This window comes from Herpailurus yagouaroundi, unplaced genomic scaffold (genome assembly GCF_014898765.1).
Source record: "Herpailurus yagouaroundi ecotype Mexico unplaced genomic scaffold, PumYag 355, whole genome shotgun sequence".
NCBI lineage: Eukaryota > Metazoa > Chordata > Mammalia > Carnivora > Felidae > Herpailurus > Herpailurus yagouaroundi.
Window position 1 is genome coordinate 5,906,534 of NW_024412572.1, and position 27,293 is coordinate 5,933,826.

General features: G+C 46.9%; 1 protein-coding gene across 10 annotated transcripts in view; it reads left to right on the forward strand.

Annotated features, from left to right (window-relative positions):
• Window positions 1–27,293, forward strand: part of IQSEC3 (IQ motif and Sec7 domain ArfGEF 3) — a 108,524-nt gene that overhangs the window by 26,629 nt on the left and 54,602 nt on the right. For all 10 annotated transcript variants that reach the window (XM_040462993.1, XM_040462996.1, XM_040463000.1 and 7 more), the window contains one exon: window positions 7,664–7,747. In XM_040462993.1, the coding sequence (XP_040318927.1) occupies window positions 7,664–7,747 (84 nt within the window). The remainder of the gene's footprint in view (window positions 1–7,663; window positions 7,748–27,293) is intronic.

Sequence of the window (27,293 nt, forward strand, 5' to 3'; positions counted from 1 at the left end):
GTGTCCTAGCTAGGAAATCTCTGCATACTCTAAGATACACATTTTCTCCTGTGTTTTCTTTGAGAAGTTTTAAATGGTATCTGCTACTTTAGGTCTATATTCCATTTTGTATTAATTTATATATAAATATGGCACAAGGTATGAGGTTAATTTTATTTTATTTTAAAATGTTTTAACGTTTATTTTTGAGAGAGAAAGAGGGAGACAGAGCATGAGAGGGGAGGGGCAGAGAGAGAGGGAGACACAGAATCCAAAGCAGGCTCCAGACTGAGCTGCCAGCACAGAACCCAACACAGGGCTCAAGCTCACGAACCACAAGATCATGACCTGAGCTGAAGTCAGACGCCCAACTGACTGAGCCACCCAGGCGCGCCGTTCTTGTTTTTCAAAGTTGTTTTGGCTATTCAGCCTCTCCCACCCCTCAGGAATAGGAGTGACCTCTGAGCAAGGGAGTGAACTTTTCCTCCTATTCTTCATGTTTAGATAGAGAAGACTTCCTGGAGGAGGTGAAAAAATTAAGAGACAGTGAAAAAAAATTAAAGGAGCTCAGTCTTCAGGCTCTGCCAGCCCTAGTGATGATGGTACCAGGAGGGGTAGGTGTCAGGGAAGTGACGGGAAATGATTTTATAATTTCTGCCTTTTCCTGGAACTCAAGGAATCTTCTTTGGAGAGGTTCCCTGGTGGTTAGATCTGCTGTGTTCACCTCAGTGAAGGAGAGGAGGGGGTTCCTCATTCAAAGTTGCTCCTCTGGGATCCTGGTTTTGCCTCCTTGATTATCCTACTGGGAGTCCCCCTTCTTCATGCCTCTACTTACTGTGATGTTGTACACACCACTAGTTCCTCCAAACTACTCCACCATTTTTATGGCCATGCAGTGGAATCCTGAGTCTCAAACTGAATATAGATGTGGGAAGTGATAGGTGTACAGTGTCCCAGAATTTCGAGGGCCTGGCCCTGGCTAAAGCTTTAATTAGCTCCTAGCTAAGTGCTGGTGCCCTGAGTGGTGAACACACTCTGCCTCTTTGCTGAGGATCTCGGGGACATTTGTTGAAATTCTGAACCTGACCCCCAGGGCACAGGTACACCTGGTGGCAGGAACTGGGGTGGGGGGGTACATTCTCTGCCATACCTGCATACCTGGGTCATGGCTCTGAGCCCTTCTGGTTTCTTACCTGTCTCCTTCCTCCTCCTCCCCCTTCTCCTCATTCCTAGGGGCTATAATCAGACATTTGAGATCCAGACAATTCCCTGAACACTCTGATTTGCCCCAGGAACTAAGGGCTGGAGTGAGGGAGATGAGGGTGTCTGGAAGACGGAGCTGGGACTTTGGTCAGGGAACTACCCTAGACAAATTACTTCCTCACTCCATGCCTCAATTTTCTCATTTGGGAAATGAGGGGTCAGATTCAATTATTTTCCTTATTGCCCTTTTACAAAACTAGATTAGTTGCATTAATTATTAGTCCATAATCTATAGATTATATGTAATCCATAAGCAATAATTTATTAAATTAACACAAATCCAAGATAAAAATGTCCATGATCTGTCCTGAAATGACATTAATATTTGTGTAGGTTCCTGAAACTTTCTAGTCCTTGTTCAGGTGCATATCCAATTATAATGTATTTACAATAATATCAAGAGTAGGAATTTATATTTAACATTTTCAGCTAACATTACACCAAGCATATTTTTTCCTTTTCCGTTTTTTGCCTACTCTGTCCCAGTGCCTTCTTGCTGAGGTAGCCAGTGTGAACAGCTTAGTTATATATGCACATATATATATATGCATATATATATATGTAGAAATACAGTGCAATGTATAGAATAGGCATTTGAGGGAGAGGGGTCCTTGTTTATTTTACAAAACTACATATGCTTCTCTGAAGCTTCCTTTTCTCATTTAGCCATACGTGTGGAAATCCATCCAGGCCAAGAGATATCACACATAATTCCATATAGAGGTACAGTGCACAACTCCCTGGTATAAATGAAGCTATCCCAATTCACTCAACCATGCCCTGATTGGTGGGGACTCGGGTTATTTCCAGCTGTTTTGTTTCTCCCACTGAAAACAATGCTGCCACAACATTTTGTACAAATACTTTTGTGAACAGGTTACTTACATTTCTAGGGTATAAAATTACAGAGGTGGGATTGCCAGGTCAGAAGACATGTGCTCTTTTTTTTTTTTTTTTTTTTTTTGAGAGAGAGACAGAGACAGAGACAGAGACAGAGACAGAGAGCAAGCAGTGGGGTGGGGAGAGGGGGAGAGAGAGAGAATTTTTTAAAAAAATTTATTTATTTAAATTCAAGTTAGTTAACATACAGTGTAGTATTGGTTTCAGGAGTAGAACCCAGTGATTCATCACTTACATACAACACCCAGTGCTCATCCCAACAAGTGCCCTCCTTAATGCCCATCACCCATTTAGCCCAGCCCACCACCCATCTGCCTTCTAGCAACCCTCAGTTTGTTCTCTGTATTTAAGAGTCTTTTATGGTTTGCCTCCCTCGCTGTTTTTATCTTCTTTCCCTTCTCCTATGTTTATCTGTTATCTTTCTCAAATTCCACACAGGTGAAGTCATATGATGTTTGTCTTTCTCTGACTGACTTATTTTGCTTAGCATAATACCCTCTAGTTCCACTCACTTTGCTGCAAATGGCAAGGTTTTATTCTTTTTGATTGCTGAATAATACTCCACTGTATATATATATTCCACATCTTCTTTATCCATTCATCAGTCAGTGGACATTTGGGCTCTTTCCATACTTTGGCTATTGTTGATAGTGCTGCTATAAACATTGGGGTGCATGTGACCCTTTGAATTAGCATTGTTGTATCATTTGGATAAATTCCTAGTAGTGCAACTGCTGGGTTGTAGGCTAGTTCTATTTTCAACTTTTTGAGGAACCTCCACACTGTCTTCCAGAGTGGCTGCACCAGTTTGCATTCCCACCAGCAGTGCAAAAGGTTTCCCCTTTCTCCACATCCTAGTCAACATCTGTTATTTCCTGAGTTGATAATTTTAGCCACTCTAACTGGTGTGAGGTGTATTTCATTGTGGTTTTGATTTGTATTTCCCTGATGATGATGTTGAGCATCTTTTCATGTGTCTGTGACCATCTGGATGTCTTCTTTGGAAAAGTGTCTATTTATGTCTTCTGCCCATTTCTTCTCTGGATTATTTGTTTTGTTTTGTTTTGTTTTGTTTTTTTGGTGTTGAGTTTGCTAAGTTCCTTATAGATTTTGAATACTAACCCTTTAGAGACAGAGAGAGAGAGAGAGAGAGAATCTTAAGCTGGGTCCACACTCAGCTCAGAGCCTGACGTGGGGCTTGATCTCATGACCATGAGATCATGGCATGAGCCGGAATGAAGAGTCAGAAGCTCAACCGACTGAGCCCCACAGGTGCCCGACATGAGTTCTTTTTTTTCTCTTTTTTCTTTTTTTATTTTTTTTCAGTAATATAAGATACATTTTTTAATTTTTTAATTTTTTTATTTTTTCAGTATATGAAATTTATTGTCAGATTGGTTTCCATACAACACCCAGTGCTCATCCCAAAAGATGCCCTCCTCAATACCCATCACCCACCCTCCCCTCCCTCCCACCCCCCATCAACCCTCAGTTTGTTCTCAGTTTTTAAGAGTCTCTTATGCTTTGGCTCTCTCCCACTCTAACCTCTTTTTTTTTTTTCCTTCCCCTCCCCCATGGGTTTCTGTTAAGTTTCTCAGGATCCACATAAGAGTGAAAACATATGGTATCTGTCTTTCTCTGTATGGCTTATTTCACTTAGCATCACACTCTCCAGTTCCATCCACGTCACTACAAAGGGCCATATTTCATTCTTTCTCATTGCCATGTAGTACTTCATTGTGTATATAAACCACAATTTCTTTATCCATTCGTCAGTTGATGGACATTTAGGCTCTTTCCATAGTTTGGCTATTGTTGAGAGTGCTGCTATAAACATTGGGGTACAAGTGCCCCTATGCATCAGTACTCCTGTATCCCTTGGGTAAATTCCTAGCAGTGCTATTGCTGGGTCATAGGGTAGGTCTATTTTTAATTCTCTGAGGAACCTCCACATTGTTTTCCAGAGTGGCTGCACCAATTTGCATTCCCACCAACAGTGCCAGAGGGTTCCCGTTTCTCCACATCCTCTCCAGCATCTATAGTCTCCTGATTTGTTCATTTTGGCCACTCTGACTGGCGTGAGGTGATATCTGAGTGTGGTTTTGATTTGTATTTCCCTGATAAGGAGCGACGCTGAACATCTTTTCATGTGCCTGTTGGCCATCCGGATGTCTTCTTTAGAGAAGTGTCTATTCATGTTTTCTGCCCATTTCTTCACTGGGTTATTTGTTTTTCGGGTGTGGAGTTTGGTGAGCTCTATATAGATTTTGGATACTAGCCCTTTGTCCGATATGTCATTGGCAAATATCTTTTCCCATTCCGTTGGTTGCCTTTTAGTTTTGTTGGTTGTTTCCTTTGCTGTGCAGAAGCTTTTTATCTTCATAAGGTCCCAGTAATTCATTTTTGCTTTTAATTCCCTTGCCTTTGGGGATGTGTCAAGTAAGAGATTGCTACGGCTGAGGTCAGAGAGGTCTTTTCCTGCTTTCTCCTCTAAGGTTTTGATGGTTTCCTGTCTCACATTCAGGTCCTTGATCCATTTTGAGTTTATTTTTGTGAATAGTGTGAGAAAGTGGTCTAGTTTCAACCTTCTGCATGTTGCTGTCTAGTTCTCCCAGCACCATTTGTTAAAGAGGCTGTCTTTTTTCCATTGGATGTTCTTTCCTGCTTTGTCAAAGATTAGTTGGCCATATGTTGGTGGGTCTAGTTCTGGGATTTCTATTCTATTCCATTGGTCTATGTGTTTGTTTTTGTGCCAATACCATGCTGTCTTGATGATGACAGCTTTGTAGTAGAGGCTAAAGTCTGGGATTGTGATGCCTCCTGCTTTGGTCTTCTTCTTCAAAATTACTTTGGCTATTTGGGGCCTTTTGTGGTTCCATATGAATTTTAGGATTGCTTGTTCTAGCTTCGAGAAGAATGCTGGTGCAATTTTGATTGGGATTGCATTGAATGTGTAGATAGCTTTGGGTAGTATTGATATTTTGACAATATTTATTCTTCCAATCCATAAGCAGGGAATGTCTTTCCATTTCTTTATGTCTTCTTCAATTACCTTCAAAAGCTTTCTATAGTTTTCAGCATACAGATCTGTTACATCTTTGGTTAGGTATTTTCCTAGGTATTTTATGCTTCCTAGGTATTCCTAGGTATTTTATTCCTAGGTATTTTATGCTTCTTGGTGCAATTGTGAATGGGATCAGTTTCTTTATTTGTCTTTCTGTTGCTTCATTGTTAGTGTATAAGAATGCAACTGACTTCTGTACATTGATTTTGTATCTGACATGAGTTCTTTTTAATTTCCAAAACAGCTGTAAAACTTCACAACCACACAGGTGGGAGACAAGGGCATGTTTCTCCCCACATTCACACCAGCACTTATTGTAACTAGTCTTTTGAATGTTTGCCAGTATGGTGGTTGGGAAATGGCATCTCAGTGCTGCTTTAATTTGCACTTCCCTATTGACTAGTAAGGTAGAGCATCTTTCCATCTATTTACCAGCGCTTTGGATTTCCTCTTCTGTCAACTGGGATTCCTAATCTTTGCCCATTTTTTCTACTGGGTCTGTCTTTGCATTATGAATTTGTGGGATCTCAATGTAGGATATGAAGGCCTTCTGGCAGAAGGATATGGCCTTCTGTCATATGTGTTGCAGATCTATTTTCCCACTCTATCATTTGTTGTTTGGCTTACGAGAGTATCTTTTTCCATACAAGATGTTTTCATTGTATGTAGTCAGATATGTTTCTTTTTCTTAATGGCGTTTCAATTTCCTGTTTTGTTTTGAAGTCTCCGCAACACATAAACTGTATTCCTAAGTTTCCTTGTAAATCTTCTCGTTTTATGTTTTCTCACTTAAGCATGAAATCTTTCCGGAATTATTTTTGTCAGATTAAGGTAGGATCCAACATTATTTTCTTCCATGAGAAGAGATAAACTCAGCAGTTTCTTTCTTTCTTTCTTTCTTTCTTTCTTTCTTTCTTTCTTTCTTTCTTAGAGAGAGAGAGAGAGGGCACAAGTGACAGCAAGTGAGCAAGGGGCAGAGAGAGAGAGAGAGAGGATCCCATGAGGGGCAGAGAGAGAGGGAGAGAGAAGCTGGGCTTACCCAAAGCGGGGTTCATATTTTACCCAAAGACTCATGTTCACCTGAAGTGGGGCTCCAGCTTAATTGAAGCTGGGCTCTGTTCACCTAAAGCTGGGCTTGTGTTCACCCAAGGTGGGACTCGAACTCACAAACCATGAGACCATGACCTGAGCTGTAGTCAGATGCTTAACCATTAGGCACCCCAAACACAGCAGTTTCTAATCTATGCTCTTATAATCCTGGGGCCCCCAAGAGACACATGGGAGTTGGCTACCAAGACTAGGACCAGCAGATCAAGGAGGCATAGACCTCCAATTCCCTGACCATAGAGGGACCACCTTCGTTGTTTTACAAAATGGGCTTCCAGGAAAGATTGGGTTTGGACAAAGTGTTCTGAGGCTAAAGGAAGTTTTCAAAATGTCTTTTGGGAAATCTTTGGGGGCCCTCCCAGGTCTGTCATTCTCTGACTCCATGATGGTGAATGCTTGCTAAGGGAGAGAAGACCACATGTCAGCATACCTTCATCCAAAATTAATTTTACTGTTAAATCCCAAGGTGGCTCAAAGTAGATATTAGAATCACAGAGTTTTAGAGATGGAAGTCACCTTGAAAATCATCTAGTCTAATGGCTCTCAATTCTGACTACCTTTTGAATCACCTGGGACCTTATAAAAAGTCCTTATAAAAAGTCCTGGACCTTATAAAAGTCCAGACCAAGTGAATCAGTCCCTGGGGGTTAGGGCCCAGGCATTGATGGTTTTTAAAGCTCCTGGTGATTCTAATAAGCAGCTAGGGTTGAGAACCACTTCTCTGGTTCAACTCATTTACTTCATTAGTAAACAAATTGCGGCCTGGAAAAGGTGATGAGGTATCACACATCTGGCTAGCTGTAGAGTTGGCACTAGAATTTCTATCTCCGCCTCTGGGTTAGCGTTTTCATTTGCATCAAACAAATCCCTCATCAAGCACTGTGCCTTGGATTTTCAGCCAGCAACCCTAAAATCTCTGTATGAGTGCTTTCTACCTTCGCATACGATCAGCTTAAACACATTCCCTGCATACAGTTCTGTGCATGATGGGTGAATAGACCTAGTTTGGCCTTGCCAGATCATAGTAGGGAACGGGGTCATAAAGAACTATAATGATAAACGGGAGGGCTGAATAAATGGTACATCCTATGCAGAGGACAGGGCCGGGGGTGGGGGGTGCTCAGAAGGAGGAGGAGGAGGTGGTTGATGGGAGGTCCGGGGACTGCAAGCAGGAGGTGGTGTTTGAACTGGGCCTACTGCGTGTTGGAGAAGAGCCAGAAGCTCCTCCCTGGAGTAATGTTAACACAAGTTGAAGGGTTCTCAGGTCAGGTGGTGGGGGATGTGTCAGTGCCAGCTGGGCCCAATGTGTCAAGGCCGCCCCTGACCTTCTCCCTCTTGCTCTGCCCTCAGGAATGAGACCGTGCTGCACCAGTTCTGCTGCCCAGCCGCTGACGCCGAGCAGAAGCCCGCCTGCTCCGACTTGGCCTCCCAAAGGTGGGAATGCATTGGTGGCCGTCCCCCCTTCCCCACCCCCACTGTCCTTCCCCTCGAAGCAAAGCACACTGCACAGCGCCATTCGGCCTCTTCCTCTGAGTCCTGTGTTTTTGTCTGTCTGTCTGTTTTTACCTCCTGCCTCATGCCTTCTATTGCTCTTGCCTTCCTCTGGTCCCCAGATGAGCCATTCCCAACTCTGGAGGCCATTATACCCTAATATTCAAATGCCAAACTTAGGCTCCTTCCCCTAAAGAGCCTACATAAAATATCATCTTTTTAGAAATCAAGGGAAGTTAGTTGGATTGTACACAGAATATATAATCACGTGGTAGGGTGTCTGGCACTAAGCAGGTGCTCAGTCCAGGGTTTTGCCTGCCTTTTCTATGGTAGCAAAGATTTATTCTTTTCTTTCTAATCTTTCTCCTCCCATAAAAGAGCCAAGATGACTGAGTTTTAATTGTCAGGCTTTTCACTGAGTTAGCTGTTGACCTGGGAAGGAAGGGGGAGAATGTTGAGTCAGGGGTTGGTGTCACTGTCCCAGGCCCGCTTCATCTTGTCGTGGGTTAGTCGTAGTCCCTTTCTCGTTTATTAATTTTTTTAATTAAAGAATTTTAAATTAATTTAACTATTTTAACTAGCAAAATATCAGATCACTTCCTAGTCACTGATGACATCTTAGGGTAATAAAACTTAAATATATATACATATATTTGATGGAACGGGCCCAGCATGCCAATCTAATCAGACAGAAAATGTGAATTTTACAGCACATATTTGGGGTCTCTCCAATAATGCCAACAACATAGCTGTCTTCCGCAGGGAGTAGTCATCGTCATCACAAAACCTATTTGTTTAGCTTTTACGTGTACTATAAACTTTTCCTTTTAACGTGGAGTACCTCCACCTCTAAGTTTCTGTGAGGAATTATCATCACGTTTGCAAAGCCTGCACAGGAAGGGCGGTGAGTAACAAAGTGCTGAATGGATACAGAAACGCTGCAAGGCTGCGGGCACCGCCTGCTTCCCACAATGTGGCCCCTCCACAGCTGTTTGCTGCAGATGTCTTACATTGTGGGACTAACACCTAACAGCCGCCTGAACAGGTGCTCAGAGAGTTCTTTGGGTTTCTTAAGCTCTAGACTCCCCTGGAACATAAGCATAGGTAAATAATTCTGCGCCACGCAGATCATTTCCTCAGCTAGGGTAGGAGAAATGAGAGTCACTCTGAGTAGCTGAACTCAGTCCCTCTCCCCTCCACCTCCCATTTTGTGGCCCCTCCTCCTTGCACTTCTGTGCTCCTGTCTGTCTTCCACCTTCACCTGTCTCTCTGCTTCACCTCTCCCCTTCTGGCCCACATCAAATTCCTCTCCTGTGTCTACATCCCGGGGCCTTGGTCACGCTTTGTTCTCTTTCCACCAATTCTTCTTAGTTCTGCACATTTCTCTCTCTTTTTTTACTTGTTTCTTATGTCACTGGGAGTCAAGATACTTGGATTCTGGCCTGAACTTGGCCTCATCTACAGTCTCCTGTTGTTGGGATGAACTTGGCCAAGTTGCTCAGCTCCCCTGGGCCTCAATTTCCCAAGAGGGTGGTCTGTCAGGAAAGTAACACTGACACATAATCTCATTGGGTCTTTCAGCTGCTCAGTGAGGTTAGACCAGGCTTTCTTGTCCCTGTCTTATTTGAGAGCAGAGTACGTTTCAGAGCACTCAAGAGCCCTGCCTATAATCACGTGGCCAGAAAGTACCAGCACCCAGACTTGCCCTGAAGGCATGTCACTCCTACCGCTCACCATTTCCTTGTTTGAGACTGAGTGATTCCATGATCTTTCCTCCTTTATTCCTTGGAGAGCACTAGGTAGGCATCAGAGATGGTAGCTATTGACACAAAGACACAAAATCATCCCTGAAAGGCATCACTACTCATGTTCCCTTAAAGGGAAGTCAGGGCCGGGGTGTAGGCAGGACTCTGAGGTCTCAGAGTCAGGCCAAAGCAAGTGGCACTTTGGGATCCTTCAGTCCAGGGCTGAGGGAGGTGTGCTTGTTCCGAGGGTGACCAGGTAGGATCATGGAAGGCAAAGAGAGGGACGGAGCACTGTGTCCATGCCCTGGGTGGTCTGTAGGTCAAGTTCTGTGCCCGGGGACATAAGAACAAGTAAGGCCACTTGAGTTCTGGAGGATCTCCCCATCTAGTTTCCAATTTCCAAATTGGAAATGGCTCACCTGGAAACTGGAAGTAGACAGAAATGGGAGAATGTGAGGGCAGGAGAGAAGAGAAAAGAGGACAGAGAGCGGAGTGGCATCAGGATGATCTTCGAGGAAAGAGACAGAGGGTCCTGGTTCCTTCCAATGGGCTGTCACTGTTCAGACACACAGCTGAGTCTTCTTCCTAAAAATCTCCTCCTTGACAGGCAGGGAGAAGGGCTGTCTAGTCTGCCTCCCACCCTGTCAATCCAGCTCCATTCAATAAGCATTTAATTACTACTACCCAAGCACAAGGCATCGGCGAAGATGGATGACAGGGTGCCCTCAAGCTCAGTCCTAGGGGTGTGGCAACAGGAATCTTTCCTTGGATTTTCCATGGTCATCCTTTCTCTCACTTCTCAGCCCTCTTATTCCTTCTCATGCCCACACCCCTCTGCCTGCCCACCTGCCCTGTGGCCCTGGACCCTGGTGGGAAGGGATGGGAGGGGCTGGTGTGCCATGTGGGAGAGAGTGACAAGTGTATGTGGGGCAGGGGAGGGGTGCTCCCCCATCATGGCTGCCAAGGGAATAGGCCTCTTTCTCAAGATTTGGAGTGGGAGGGTAGGAAATCTATTATCTTAGTTTTCCCTTGAAAAGGCAGGTGCCAAGGTGGGGGACAGAGGTGCTCTGGGAGGGAGGGTAGGGGGATGTTCGGTTATGGAGGGACTACCCTCCTGCAGCCCTCCCCTCTGGGTGGGACAGGGAGACTTACGCCCAGTTGGTCCAGACCTTCAGCTGTTGTCTGCCTCTGTTCCCAGTTACTCCAAGTTGTTCTGTTTCATTTGTAGTTTCCTAGAGTGTATTTCTGCCTCTCTGTCTGTCTGTCTGTCTATTTCTGATGTCAGTTTCTTGGCTTCTCTGGGAGGAGGCCCTCTGGATGTTTTCTGACAGTCCAACCAAGTATGTGTCAGTCAGTCTGTCTGTTCCTGGCTTCCTGGGGGGATTGCATCCTAAGAACGTTTTCTCCCATTAGACCCCCACATCCTTGCTCCTAACCCTATGTGATCCCTTTACACCCCCTTATCACTTTCCTTTAACCAGGTGCCCCACCTCCACAGAGCATAGCCCACACCTCCCCAGGAATTTCTCTGTGAGAACCTGCCAAAGTCAGAGATTGGGCTGAGGGCTAGCGCAGGGTTGCTGGGTCACAAAGCCCTCTGGGCCACCCTGGGAGATCCTGGGCTGGGCTGCAGGGCTCTGAGACAAGCTAGGCTCTTGTCAGTCTGGCTTCCCACCAGCTCAGCCAGGCTCCAGCCCAATCAGCCTCTGAATCTTCTGGGGATAAGCCCATTGGTCTGCACAGGAGACCCCAATGAGAAATCTAAACCAATTGATCAGGTCTCAGGGTCGCTGGGACCTTTGGTGTGTGACCTCAGAGCTGGCTCCCTGACATTCTTCCTCTGCACCCCAGCTGAAGCCAGTGGTGATCAAGATCAGCCCAACTTGAGGGGTCTGTCCTCTCCCTGCCCCACTCCAAGCTGTGGGACTTAGCAAGAATCCCTTTCTTAAGAACTCTGGACGAATCCCATGGGGGCCTCACGGCAGCTGATCACCCACAGCCCCATTGGTCAGACCAGTGGAGAGGAGCTGCCACAGCCCGAGGCAAACCCTCAGCCCAGAGGAGAGACTAAGGGGCCAGGAGAAACCCTCACCCCTCCCCAAGAGACAGATAAGCCCCAGCCCTGGGTTGGGGGTGGGTGTTGCTAGGACAACCTGCCCCAGCCACCTGAAGAGAAGCCTTGAGGGATGGGGTCAGGAGAAACTCTACCTTGGGATGTGGAGCCTGCCAGGGAGTGATACCCCAGGAGGTGGGAACACCCAAAGTTGAGCAAGTCTGAAAGCTGGGTTTCTGTAAGAAAGGAGCCAAGGGGTGGCATCAGGGACTGGGGGGCAATGGAGTAGTTATGGGGCTGGCAGAGGCCTCTGAGGGGATGGTGAGACCACCAGGGAATGGGCCTGGGTTCACACACACACACCCCCACCCCCCCCACCCCCCGCCCAGGCAAACCCTCTGTGCTTACCAGGGCACTTAGGCCCTCAGGTGAGAGCTGGGTGGGGGGCGGCGTGGAACCCAGAGCCGGGTGCAGTAAGTGTGTGCCAGGCTCTTTCTTCCGCCTTCCCTACCTCCTCCTGCTCCTAGCTAATGACAAGGGCTTTATTCTAGGGAGCTGAATAGGCTAGTAATTGCAGCCCTACTTCCAGTCCCATCCCTCTCCTCCCTCTCACGCTCTCCCTGACAATGACCCTGGAACTGGCCAGCCACCATGCAGCATCCAACAGAATGGCAGCCCATTTGTCTCTGTGGGTGGCAATGGGGCCGAGTGGAGGAAGATTGCCTTCTATTAGTGTAATGAGAGGAGGCTTGTAAGGGTGGGGTGGCGGCTCAGCTAAGGGAAGCATAGGGAGGAAACAGAACAACTCCGTCCCCTGGGGAGCCCTGGGGAAGAAGGTACTCTGGGCCCCAGTGAACTCAATGACTCACCCCTGTTATTCGGTCCTACCTGCCCAGCCTTCCTCCAGGATGGAAGAGACACTAATATTTCTTGAACATGCCAGGTATGTTGCACTAAGCACTCTGAGTATTTTATCTCAATTCTGTGAGATAGCTGTTATTCGAAGTTTTAGATAAGGAATCTGAGATGGAGAGAAGTCCCGTGTCTTGACAGAGGGACCTTGCTAATCAGTTCTGGAACTGGAAGGTGAACTCAGGTCTAACTCCAAAATGCAACCACTTTTCACAGAGCTGCTGCTAGGGTTTTTTCTCTTTCTTTCTTTCTTCTTTCTTTCTTTCTTTCTTCCAGAGCACAGGAGAAACCCTTCTAGGCATTTCTTTTGATCTTAAATAACATCTATTTTCTCTGATTATAAGTTATACTTGCTAGTTGTTGGAAATGTGGAAAATACAGAAATATAAAGAAGAAAATAATTGAATTCAGTTATATAGAATTAACCACTGTCAATATATTAGGGTGCAACCTTCCAGGGTTTTATTTTTCTAAGCACTGTATTTTACATTTACCCCCCATAAAAAAAAAAAAAAGATTTTGTAGCCTGCACTTCCCACTTAGTATATGGTGTCCAGAGAGAACCTCCCGCCTTAAGCAGCCCCTCCGAAGCCCCCATCCTTTCCTGGTGCTGGTCTGCACCTGCTAAGCAGCCCGCAGACTGGGTGGTAGGTGGCCGTGAGCTCTGCTGGAGGCTGCACTCCCTACTATATCCTTGAGGAAAGGATTTCCTTCCAAGGATGCTGTCTGGGAGAGCCCTTCGTTCGCATCGCTGGCGCCTCTATCCCGCCTCTTGGCTCTCCCCAGCTGGCCTGGGGCATGATCAATGGACCAGCCAGTGTTTACTCAGCGATTACGGAGCAATTAAATTCTCAATCGATACAGTTTAGTCTTCAAACAGCTGGGCTAGGGAGCCTCGGCCTCACGCGCCAGCTCCATCAGTCACATCCCCAGCTCTGGCTCCGAGGCTGCCGGGAATCCTGCCCCACCCACAGTGGAGAGGGTAGGGGCTCATTCTGGGACTGCGGGACTCTGTCCCCTCTTCCCTAGAGAAGCACAGAGAAGACATGCTTCCCTTCTAGGCCTGAGTGGGGCTGGAGGGTCGGCCCACCTAAGCTGCCCAGCCCCTAGGCTCTGGGGTCTCTGCCTCGGCACAACAGGAAGGCAGTGGGCAGCAGGCAAGGCCAAGGGGAAGTTGTCTGGTCTCCTCAGCGTCCCGCGGGTAGTTCCCAAAGGCCTTGGCAAGGGTTGGGATCATGTGACCTAACACAGTGTTCTGACAGTTCCCATGATGACCTGCCCTGGAATGGATCATCTGATTGTGGGGCCCAGGTGGGATTCCTGAGGATTGAGGACATCAGTCTGGCCCAGGACACAGCAAACCTGGACTCAAGTGGCAAACAGCAGGGGGAAGGGCAGGGCTGCTCCTTCTTATTTGGGCTTTCTGAGCAGGTTAGGTTTGCTCACCAGTGTCCTGAGGATTTCTGTGTAGGTACGGTAGAATCTGCCTTTATGGCTGGGCTTTACACCTGAGGATAACCACAGGCAATGGCAGAAGAATTTGGTCCTGGAGCTAGAGAAACCTGTTCCCTGACAACCATGTGGCCTGTCCCTTCATGTCCATGCTTTTTGTCCCATCTGTGTCTTCCCTGCCAGACTCAGGAGGCACAAAGGACAAAATAGATGTCAGAATACTTTGATACCCTGCTAGGGGATGGCCCCCACACCCATACCCCCAGTTCCAGAGAGTATTAGGAAAGCTTTGTCTTGTCATGGTTTTTGGCTTTCTGTTCAGTGAGTTTTCCTCAGCTGCAACGTGAAACTTGTGTTTGGAGTCAAGTATTTGCCCAGGCCGATTTCCTCATGTATTTTTTCCACCCAGTGATCCTCTAAGACCTCTTCATGAGACCTCTGTTGTCACCAAAGGGCATTTTCAAACTTCCCTGTCCACAAGCCTGGGCTGGGGCTGTGTCATGTGAATTAGGCCAGGCTTGGGCCCACCTTCAAAGAGCTGTGAGTTAGGACAGACAGCTTTCTGTCAGCAGTGTGTTGAGAGATGATTAGAGAATTCCTCTTCAGTCTATATTTCTATTTTGTGTCCCTTACCCATGAGAGAGGGAAAGAGAACACTGGCTGTCAGCTAGCGAGCACTTGCTACGTGCTAGACAGATATTAGCTTACTTAATTCCCACCAAAGGTTCATGAACTGCTTTCAGTCCCAGGTTCGAGGACAGAGTGAGGATAAGAGCTGATGAATGCCTTGTCTAAGAGCCATATCCCTGGCAAAGGGCGGAACTAGGATTTGAACCAATCTATTGCAGGTGCTGCCACCAGTCAGGTGACCAAAGAAGGGGAGGTGTTCTCAAGCACAGGAAGTGAAAGCATGGTGGGGGAGTGAACAGCAGGCTCTTCTCCTGCCACAGGAAGGGGGCTGCTTAGAGGGGGCTCCTCAAAGAAAGCCTGGTTTGTGGGTCAGCGACGGTGAAGGCTGGCTCTCCACCCTACAAATGAGGCTTTGAGGACTCTAGGCACCTGGAGGTAAACACATCAGAGCAACCAAGCTGAAGACAGGAATAACTGGGAGAATATTTTCAGGGGGAGAAAAAGCTTCAGGCTTTATTATTTAAAGAAATAAACATAACTAAGTATACTACTCCCAGAACAACAAAATGAAAGCCACCACAAGGAACATCTAACTATCTCTGTTCCGCTGGTGTTCATTAATGCACAGTTTTGTCCAATTTAGGGAAAGAGATTCTTTTTTTCATTTCCCAGAAACTTCTTGTTTGAGTCTTTTGGGTATTCCTTTTTTTTTTTTTTTTTTCATTCCCAGAAAGAGTAACCTCTCTTTGCAAGCCTAGAGATTTTTATTTTTTTTTAATTTTTTTTTATTGTTTATTATTTTTGAGAGAGAGAGAGAGAGAGACTGAGAGAAAACAGGGAAGGGGCAGAGAGAGAGGGAGACACAGAATCGGAATCAGGCTTCAGGCTCTGAGCGCTCAGGACAGAGTCCGACGCAGGGCTCGAACTCACAGACCATGAGATCATAACCTGAGCTGTAGTCAGCCACCCAACCGACTGAGCCACCAAGGCGCCCCAAGCCTAGAGACTTTTCTAACCTCACTCTTAGGCCTTTTTGGTTTGGGTTTGTTTTCTCCTCTGAAAAGTCATCTTCACCCATTCATTTGTCTTTCAACCAATAACATGACCATGACAATAATTTATAATTTCAGTGAGTGTTTCTGATATATGACAAAAAGGGCTTTAAATCTGTTTCACCAAACCAAAAGAGAGGAGATCATCATAGTCTGAAGCAAGTGGTTTAATCAGACCAGGCATTCTTAACGATTCTACTGCCTTTGACAGAGGCCTTGGAACAGCTTAAGGAAGGAGATTCTTAGAGATTTTGTGTGTGTGTGTGTGTATGTGTGTGTATGATGTTTAAAACGCCACAAAAAGAAAACAAAAACAGGGGCGCCTGGGTGGCGCAGTCGGTTAAGCGTCCGACTTCAGCCAGGTCACGATCTCGCGGTCCGTGAGTTCGAGCCCCGCGTCAGGCTCTGGGCTGATGGCTCAGAGCCTGGAGCCTGTTTCCGATTCTGTGTCTCCCTCTCTCTCTGCCCCTCCCCCATTCATGCTCTGTCTCTCTCTGTTGCAAAAATAAATAAATGTTGAAAAAAAAAATTAAAAAAAAAAAAAGAAAACAAAAACAAAAACCAGGAAAGACAGCTGTCTGTGAAGGAAGACTGGCATATGATGCTGTCCCTGACAGGCAGAAGAGCTAGCAGGAGCTATTGCTTTTGAAATGGAGGGTTTCTGGATGGAAGGGACCCAAGTGATACACCACTCTTTATCACACAGATAGGAGACTGAGGACCGGAGGAAGGTGCCTTGCCCAAGCTCTCCCAGCTGGTGACGTGCCCAACAGGGTCTAGAACTCAGGCTTCCTGAAGAGCTGGGGCTTTCTACCACCAGCTCAATGACTCAGTTTCCCCAGCTACTACATAAGGGGGTGAACCGTCTAATGCCCAGGGTCCCTGTGGCAGTAATTCTGTAAGAAGACACTCTGCCTTGGGCCGAGGCAGCAGGAGCACCCAGGAGCATTTACAAAGCAAAACAAAGGGCAAATGGCATGACAGGAACATGGGGGACAGTGGACCCAAGAAGCAGATGGGAATGGCAACATCCAAACTCGTGCGAGCACACATAAGAAAGGAGAAGCGTCAAGTGAGCCGGTGCACAGGTTCTGTCTTTCTCCATTCTACTGATTGTTAAAACACAAAAGGGAATTTTCAAAAGGAGGAAAGCCTCGCCTCGCTCTGAGTTGTCCAGGCTCTCACAACCACCTTCTGTCATTTTCCCTGGTCCTCACCCCACTCTCCGCATCCAAGGGCCTGTGCTGCTTGGGCGCTGGACTTTGTCCCCCAGGATGCTCCAGGAAAGAGCCTGATACCCGCTTCCCTTCTGCCATGCATGCAGCTGCCTTCATTCCAAGGACAGAAATGATGGAAAATGAAGGAAGTTTCGGTGGAAAGCTGGTCATAACCTTAACTAACATGTGTACAGGGTGCTCCGGGTTGTAAAACTCCTTCCCAACCGTTCAACCGTTTGATCCTCACCACAAACCTGTTAAAGGCCACAGGGGCAAGAATTACTGTGTCCGTTTTCCAGCTGGGGAAATAGGGGACAGAAGCAACTTGTTCAGGTTCCAAAGGAAGAAGCTGACAGATCAAAACAAGCCCGCATAAAGAGAGGGGCTGCAACAAACGGGGGGCATTAAAGCCTGCTTCCTGCCTGTCACTGTTTGAATGCACTGCCTCGGCCATGCTCCACCACCCACACAGACTGGCAGGATCTCAGCGTGGTTCCCATGTTCCACGTCTAGGCTGCAGGTTGGCAGGTTTGGAGAAGCGATTAGGTGACCCTGAGGTCCTCGGATTTCAGGGGACCTGGCTCACCAGAAACAGCATTATAAGAGACTTGTATATTACTATGAATTTATTAATTCATAATGAGCAATGATACCAGTGAATAGGATACTCACAATTACTGATTAATAACGAACTTAAAAATATGAGAGTCTCTTTTCTTCTCCAAGTGCAGAGGGATGCGCCAGATGAGTTTTTGGATGCCCTTCTAGGTTGGACAGGAAGATCTGAGAAGTGGGAAGGTAGTAAAATAGTACCCTGGGCTCGAAGATAAATTCAGGAAGACTTCAAGTACTAGAATGTGGAGCGGTTGAGAACACAGACAGAGCAACTCAAATCCAGGTCTAAATCCTGGCTTGGCAACTTACAAACTCTGTTACCTTGGTTAAATTACATAAACCTTCTCATCCTCAATTTGCTTACCTGTAAAATGGGGATAACAGGAGCAGTTACCTCTTACAGTGGTTGAGGTGGTTAAATGAGATGATTCCTGGAAAGGTGCTTGGCATATAGGAACCACTCAGTAAGTGCTAACTATTTGAAAGCTGGATTTTTCAGGAGCAGAGAGGGAGAAATCAATCAAGATCCAGGAGTCCCAGAGAAGGGGACTACAAACTCAAGTACGACTAGGAAATGTTTAGAAAGAATGGGCTGACTACTTTAGGAGTTGAGGGTCTAATGGCAGAGCCCCTGGTATGGCAAGTAGGAGGGGACACACTACCTGGAAAGTTGTTCAGAGTCATTGAGACATGCCCTTCAGAAAGAGGGTCTAGTCCCTCCTTTGGATGGCAGGTGATGGGCACGGAGAAGGAGGCATCTTTCAGATGTTTCTATTCAAGCCTAGCCTGGAACATAGGCTGCTGGAAAGAGCCCAATATCTGAATGAAAGAGAGACTCTCAGAATTAAGGGACCAATTTGGGGAAAAGATCAAAGAAGCTAGAGACCCAGATGAATGCCAATCCAGTAGGGCCAACGGGCCCAGAGAGGAGATTTTCTAGACATCAGGGCAGGAGAGGAAATGATTTCACCCAGCACCAGGCTGTCACAGTGCAGGCTAGGATGAGATTAAGAGCAGAGGCATTTTATCAGAAAATTCTTGCCAGCCGACAGTTTGTTCTCTTAAGAGGAGGAAATGGGAGCACCTGGGTGGCTCAGTCGATTGAGTGTACAACTTCAGCTCAGGTCATGATCTCATGGTTGGTGAGTTCGAGCCCCATGTCGAGCTCTGTGCTGACAGCTCAGGGCCTGGAACCTGCTTCGGATTCTGTGTCTCCCTGTCTCTCTGCTCCTCCCCTGATCACACTCTCTCTTTCAAAAATAAATAAAGATTAAAATTTTTTTTATTTAAAAAGGAGGAAATGGTCGAACCCTTTCAGGGAAAGGTTTATGGCCTGGCACTGACCCCTGCCCTGCCTGGAGGGGTGGGTGGTTCCCCAAGCTGGGATCTCTGAGGCTTCTTCCCAAAGCCAGTGTGCTATGCATTGTCCCTTCATCCTAAACACGTTTGGAGAGACATGTGAAACCCGCAGACATGTAGAAAATAGCACAGCCATTCTGATACTTGTGAGCTTGTGAAGGTTTCTTCGGTAGCAAGAATGACTGAAGCTAGACATTAGGAAGAACTTCAAGTCGGAAAGCAAAAGATAATGAAGGTGACTGAAAGGAAATAGGTCAATAATCTTGTTCCGCAGAAACTGGATGGATGGCCAGAGCAGCGTCCTACACTACAGGGCATTTGCCATTTCCATCTCTTGTGTCACAAGACTCCTGTTTGGGGTCAGCACACACCTGACTGCCACAGACACCTGTAGGCCATTGGAGACCTTTTCCCTGGCTTGTGGTGAAGTTGAGTCTGTGAGGAGCTGGGAGAATGTCTTTCCCTGGAAATAGCTCAAGATCCAAAAAAACATCTGCTCTGCTGGGGTGAGGTAGGGCCGATCTGAGTGGGACGGGAGGAAGATGGAATAAAGGGACTTTATAGCCATGAGGAAACAAAATAGCTGGGCATGGCCCAGCCTCTGGGATGCACTGTGTGTGTTGCGATCATCACCATCCCTCAGAGGGACCCAAGAAGGATTAGATGAGGTTTTTGCTCTCCAGGGAGTCATCGCTCTTGAGCCAGAAAGTGAGGAAGTGCGACATGCCCAGATGAAGGAAGGAAACCTACATTTACAGGGCATCAGTAGGTCCCAGAAGCTTTATGGACATTGTTTTGTCAACTCTCCCAACAGAAGAGGAAACAGGCTCCAAAAAGTTAGGGAACTAGCCAAGGCCACACAGCAAGTGAGTTGTTAGATTTTTAAACCATGGTCAGTCTGGTTCTTCATCTCCCACTCGTTATATCCTGCTGCCTCCCAGCCCTTATACCTCCTGGCAGGCTTCTCTTGGCATCCTCTGTAACTCAGAGCTTCAGAAATTATGCTGTGCAGAAAAGAGCACTACTTTTCCATTTAAAGAACTCTCGCACAAGAACGTGAGGGAAAGATAGTTCAAGTTAAGGACTGTTCTTTATTCTGAAGTCACTTCCTTCCTACCTTTTCGTATTCGGAAACGGAATGAGGTTTTTGCTTTTTTGTTTTCTTGTTTGAACAGAATAGCATGTTGGAAATCCTAAAAAGGAAAAAGATAGTTGTTCATTATATAGGGCTTACTGAGCATTTTACACACCTTAATTCTCTACCTTAATTCTCCCATAGAGAAGAAAGCAAGGCACAAGGTTAAGCAACTTGCCCAAGGTCACACAGCAAGTCGATGGCAGAGCCAGCGTGCAAAGCCAGGCTGTCTGGCGTGGAGTCCTACCTGCTGCAGTGCTGTCCCCATCTGTGCACTGGCCAACATTGCCTGTGGCCTCCTGTGTTCCCTCCTCTCAGGGACCCCAAAGCACTCACATCCTGGACCTGGCTCCCAGCTGGCTCATGGGCTGATGTCTTTCTTGAGTACACCTGTCCCAGCATCACTTATGTGGCTCCTGAGAGTCACCGTGGCCCATGGTAACATACCCAGACCATGGTGGTGGTGGTGGGGCGGGGGAATAGGTCCTTAAAGAATGAGTCCATTTTCTTTACTAAAAGTCTTCCTTGCTGAGACAATGGGTGCAGCTCAGCTGCGGCCAGATCCCTGCCATCTTTTCTGTCCTGCCAGCATGGAGTTGCAGGCCATTGCCCTTGGAGAGGGGCCTCCTGACCTGTGTGGGGTCTGCAAGATCTCGAGTGTTCCCGGACCTGCCCCGTGAGCACACTATGCAGGCTTGGTGCTGCTGCAAAAGCAGCCACCGCCACTTACGTAAGGACAAGGAGGAAATTTGCCCCCAAGGAAAAGCAGGAAATAATAAACACAAATTCAGGACAAAGATTCCTTTGAGAAGAGGAGAAGGAATATGTGAGGTGTCAAAGGCTTCTAATGTGCCATTTCTTGAGCTGGGTACAAGTGAATATTTTTCTTTACACTTTACATATGTTACTCATATTTCCATATGTAAAATGGCTCATAATAAGAGAAAAAATGAAATAAAATCCAGAGTTTCACTAGGCTGTAAATACGAAGTGTTCCCTGCACTGGCTGTGTGACGACTTTAGGCTGTGTGTCCAGAGATGGTTTTAAAGGCAGTGTTTCTGGAGCTTCCTTGCAGGGTTGGGTGCCACGAGGATGTCAGGCATGGGAAACGTCTTCTCTTAGGGATAATAACACAAGCAGACATAAACGGTGAAGAAATCTGAGGTGCATTTAGGGGTACAGTGAGTTCTGTGTCTGGGCTTAGAGAAACATGCATTTGTGAAATTGTGTGCTGTGTGTCAGGGAAGGGGCAGATGTCCTTAGAGCCTGATTTTGTTACCAGATCTATGCCTATTTGTGAGAAAATAAAATGCTCAAAATATTAGGATTCCAGTGGCAAGAAGATGGCATTAATCAGTGTGGCCAGTTTAGGAGCCTGTGAGGGAGGTGTCCAGAGGAAACTTCTAGATGAGATTTCCCTGGAGGACAGCAGGTTCTGATGTGCCCAGGTGCTGCTGTTCCCTTGTGGGGTGGGCTGAGTAGGGGAGGCTGATGCCCACACTGGACATCTGGGGACAGTCTGCCTGGGCTGCTTCTGTGACCATCCTTGAGTGAGCACCACGGTACTGTGGGCCTGGATATGGGGAAGGCACAAGTCCAGAGGACTGTGGTTCCTTTGACAGGAAACCCCTACAGACAAAGCAAACCAGCCAGCACTTTTTTGGAACAGCTATGAGACCAAAGCCCAGAGTCTCCAAGGAGCTGACAAGAGAGAGCATCACTTACTCTCTCAGGGCGAGGGGAAGGAGAAGCATCTGTCACAGTCAATGAATCCAGGGCAGTTTCTGCAAGTGGATGAACCCAGAAAGCCACAGCTGCCCTCCTCCAAGGGTTTCTATTCTGAGACCTGGCTTCCAGCTTGGATAATGGAGGTCAAGGAGCCATGGGCTGGGGCAGGTGCTGCCATGGATTAAATGACGTAAGGGAAGTAAAGGGAGGCTTATGCTGTGTCCTTGGGTGTTGAGGGCAGAGGAGCCAGAGCCCAGCCACTGGGCAGGGATGGTGCAGTGTGGGCCTGGGGCCCATGGAGAGGAAAGGAGAAATGGAGAAAGCTGAGCCTCTCCTTCCTTCCAGATGTCAAAGCATTTTGCAGAAACTGTCCATTTCATGATGAGGAGACAGAGGTCCAGAGAGAAGTGGCATGCCCAAGGTTATACCAAATGCTGCGGGCAGAAGCCAGATTGGACCTTGACTCACAGCCCAGTGTTCCTTCCACCACCTGGAGTAGCATTTTCTAGCCTGTCCTTAGAATGAGTACAGAGCGACTCTGTTTCCAGCACTGGCCCTCTGTTCACCTCAGATTTCCTCAGTACTATCTGGGACCCAGAGGATGCTTGGCTTTCCTTGCTTGGTGCCTTTATTCTGACCATCTACGATCACCTTATTGATTCAGACATGGGAGATAAGGAAGTGTTTTAGTAAAGGCTGAAAAATCTTCAGATGCGAGCCATGTTGTTAGCTTTTTTTCTGCAAAATGCCTAGTTTCTTTCTCCCAAAAGCACTTTAAGAAAGGCAGGCAGGGGCACCTGGGTGGATCAGTTGGTTAAGCATCTGACTTTGGCTCAGGTCATGATCTCGCCAGGTTGTGGGTTCAAGCTCCGTATTGGGCTCTGCACTGACAGCTCAGAGCCTGGACCCTGCTTCGGATTCTCTGTCTCCCTCTCTCTGCCCCTCCCCCCCCAACTCACTCTCTCTCTTTCTCTCTCTCTCTCTCTCTCTCTCTCTCTCTCTCTCAAAAATAAGCTTAAAAAAAAAAGAAAGAAAGGCTGGCAGAGTTTGGGCTAATGTAGTGCAATTGGTCAGGACTTCTGGAGGTTCTTCCCACATGAGGAATCTTTTAGCCCCCCCAAACCCTCCTGGCAAGGTCTCTAGTAATCACTGCTTTAGCCTTGCACAGATGGGAAAACAGCCTCCCTCGGCCACCCACCAGCACCAACACCAACAAGCCCCTCAGGAGGTGGGCCTCTAGGTGCCTCCTCATTCCTTTCTCCACCTTCATGCCAAAGGCCATCACTCAAGCCAGCCTCCAGTAGGGCAGCATGGACCCAAGTGCCCTCTCCTGGCTCTTGCACAGTTCTCCAGTTACCTCCATCCTTCCAGCTCCTGGCAGGGGGCGACATGGCCTTGCCTGGGAGCCCAGGGAGGACACTCACTGACCTGAGTCAGCTCCCTGGCAGAGGCTGTGTGAGCACAGGGTCCTGCCAGGTGCATAGAAAGGCTGTATTTCCAGGATACTTGGGTGGCTCAGTCAGCTAAGCGTCCAATTCTTGATTTTGGCTCAAGTCACGATCTCATGGTTGCTGAGACTGAGCCCTGAATCCGGCTGTGTGCTGACAGCACAGAGCCTGCTTGGGATTCTCTCTCCCTCTCTCTCTCTACCCCTCCCCCACCCATGGGTGCACTCCCCCCCCAAATAAATAAACTTAAAAAAAAAAGAGGCCATATTTCCCATTGTGGCCAGCATACCAGCCTATCTATGAATTAATTTTACCTTTCTCACTCTCTTTGAAAGGAGATATTCACATCCCCACTTTGCAAATGAGCAAACTGAGGTACAGAAAAGTTAGGTATCTTGCCCAAGTCAGCTAACGAACAAGTTGCAGAACCAGGGGACTCACTCCACTCAAGCTCTCTTACTTGTGAACAAGGATGCCGTCGGTGCTAGGATAACAGTAAACAGTGTCTGAAAGCTCCCAGGTGGGTGGTAGCCAAACACTTTGTACGACCAGAGCTGCCTATGGCCCTTGGCACAGTCTTCAGCGTATGGCAGATAATCTGTGATCATCTCTCCAGAATAGTGTTTTTAGCCTGGGTCTATGGAGTCTCTAAGGCCTCAGAATGTGAAGGTAAAATTTGGCATGTATGAAATCATGTGCATTTTTCTGGAAAGAGAGCCCAGAGCTCTTTCAAGGTGTTTCAAAGGTGTTGGGAAACAAGAAAGGTTCTACAGGTGTGTGGGCAGGCAGACCCAGGTAATCTTTGCTGTCTAGAGAAGAAGGAAGAAGAAAGAAAAGCTGGTTATGTCACTGATTTGGTTCTCTGGGAAGCAGACTCTGAGTTGAGGGTGCTGAATGTTTCCTAGAGGATGTGCTTGGGATCAGCACACACGGAAAGGAGGGCAGGAACATAGCATGGGGCAAAAGAAAAATCCAAGTGACAGAAGTCCAACAAAATCCTCAGCCAGTCCCAGGTGAGCTCTGGAGGGAGAATGACCTACCAACTTGCCCCATGTTAAGTAACAATGGCTGAGCCTTTATATCCCTGCCTCAATCAGTCACTGGATTCCGACATCTCTGGGAAGGACGTGACTTTGGGCCAAGGAGACACTGCCTGTGAGACACTCCCTGAAGGAGCTGAAGGGGCTGACAGCAGAGGGCAGTCTCCCAGAGCTGGGCAACAAGTCATTCCTTGAAGGAGAGTCTGGGTGGTGCATCACTGACCCTACCTCAGTATCTCTGCTCTTGGGAAAGTAGCAGAGATTAAATGATGTCCATCCATCGACCTGTCCAGCCATCTATCTTTTCATTTAACATTTATTAAACATGTATTATGAGCCAGCCTGCTGGGATTGCACTGGTGATAAAAAGGTGTACATGGCATAGTCTAACAGAGAGAGACACATCAATGAATAATTAGAACACAAAGTGGTCATTGCTGAAATAGAGGCGAGTGCCAAGAATTATGAGAGCACATTGGAGGGTGGGACTGATTCTTCCCAGGGGCAATGAGTGCGTCCTGAAAGATTTGACAAAGCAGAGAAAATGGGGGTGGGAGATTAGGATCATGGAGAGAAGACATCTCAAGGCAGAAGAAGGTTATTGAGAGACATAGTGGTCTGAGAGGGCTTGGCAGATTTGGGGAGAATTTCAGTGTGCACAGAGTGGGTGGATCACTTGGTGGAAATGTGGCTGGAAGGGGAGGTTGTAGTAAGATCACAAGTGCTTCTAAGTCCATGCTGGTGGACCTCATCTCAGGAGTATTGGGGAGTCACTGATGGGTTTTGAGCAAAGTATTGACATTAAAGTATCTACATTTTATGAAATCAGCTTTGATAGCAGCTATGATAGGATGGAGTGGTCACTAGAACTCCAGGGGAGTCATATATATGCCATGCTCTCTGGGCCCCTATCATCCCTCCAAGCACAAGTCAGCTTCCCACATAGGTGACACTCTCTGATGTGATGTTCAGTCCCAACACACAGGTCATTCTGGTCTTGGGCACATGTAGTATTCCTCTGAGCAACTGCTATTCCCCCAATTTCTCAAATACTTTCATTTGCCATGCTCAAATCCTGTCTTTTTCTCATGTGTGGAATAACCCCCATTCATGGCTTGAGTCCTTGTATTTTTATTGGTCTAATGTCATATGGATGCCACCAAAGCCTTCTCAGAACCCTCTTGTTTTGGTGCCACCTACATTCTTTTTCCCTTCTCAAGTGGGTGTCCCCACCCAGGAAAGATTCTTGTGACTAGCATCTCCTTTATGTCATCAGTCACACTAAGTATCTCTAGGCGAGTGGGCTGCCATTCAAGGAATCTGTTTCCATACAGCTGGATAATGAGCCCAAGATAGCTAACATCACCAGCCTCTCTCTCCCATCCTCTCTCTCTCTTCTCCTTACAAGAATCTATGCAGGTCATGGAGTGAATACCATTCACATGATTCCTGTCCAAGTGCCAGGCTGCCTGAAATCTGACCCACTGGGGACAGCAGCTTCATGATATCAGGTCAGCCCAGTAAACTCTAGACACTCAAGGGGGCACAGCCTGTGTCTTGCAAAGTGTGATGTTCTGGACATTGGAACAATGGGCTTACGGTTCCATAAGAGACTGGGATTGAAGTAGATGATCTCTAAGTTGAAGTATATGGCCTTCTAGCTGCAACAGCTAGGATGAATATTCTAAACTCTTTCACTGGCCCATTTTTATAGATGGGGTATAGAGAGGGAAAGAGAGGCTGGGAACATTCTTTTGATGAGAAATTTTAAGTACTCAGGCCTGTACAGCTCCCTGAAAAGTGACTACAACACAGATCCACACAAGGAGCATTGGACAAATGTCTCCCTAGGGCATACCTCATATTGTGACTGGTACAGCCAAGGAGACTTCCTGTAGGTGGTAGATGTGTATGGATTCATCAGAGGTAATGGATCCCATGATTTGTGATCCCCAACACCAAGGTCCTTCACCGTGTTGTTGCTCCAGTGGGTGGAGAACAAGGGTGGGAGGAAGCCTCTGTAAGCCAATTTGCCTTTGCTTCTCTCCCTAAAGACCATGGGAGTTAGTCTGGAGGTCTGGGAACATGAGCTATGATGGAAAAACCTTACTGTTTGTTTTTTGAAGGTTGAAGAGGGCTAAATGTTGAGAACCCCTTCTCCTTCCACATAGAAATTCTCCATGCTGTTTTTCTGGGAATTCCTTTGAGACTCCATGCTGTAGGTTTCCAGCTCCAAATACTGCCACCACTGTGGTCATCATTTATCAAGGACTACTATGTGCCAGGCACTGTACTAAGTTCTTTGCAAGCTATATTTATTCCTCACAGCAACCTTGCAAAGGAGTTAGGATGCCTGTTTTGTGGAAATAGAGGCACAAGGAGGTTAGGCAACTTGCCCAAGTTCACATAGTAAGTAGCAGAAAGAGGATTCTAACCCAGGTTTTCCTGACACCAAAGCCCATGTTCTTTTCTCTGTACTGTATAATCTTAAACTTTGCCATATTGATGACATTAGTTTTGAGTCTCCCATAGCTACTTTATACCACACAAGTGAGTGGAGAAATCTAAGGAGGGAAGGCAAGGACAAAGTCCTCTTTCTAATACTTTTCATCATATACTCGGATTGGGGGGTGTGTCATAGTCTCTCAGATCCCTTTGCATAGAGGTGGGCAAAGGCAGAGTTGGTTCCATCAGCCAGACAGTCTGGAACCTTGGGTCTGGTGGGCCTTGGTGGACTGGCTTTGGCACTGGAATCCAAGCTTGCAGAATTCCAAGCTTAGAGATAAGTAAGTTCTCATCATGTGACAAGTAAGGAAAACTGACACAGAAGGATGAACAAATTACCCAAGCCACAGAGCTAGTTAGAAGCATTATGTATGCATCAGTGTATGCGTTGGTGTGTGTGTGTGTGTGTGTGTGTCTGTGTGTGTGTTGGGATGTGTGTGTGTGTGTGTGTGTGCGTGCGTGCATGCATGTGCATGTGCATGTGCTAGAGATGACAGTGAGGGGTCTCCTAACTCCCAGGCACTATGAATGAGTTCAGGAGACAAGGCCTTGGAGTCTGACTATATTCAGAGGGGTGGACCACAAAGAAGGCTATTT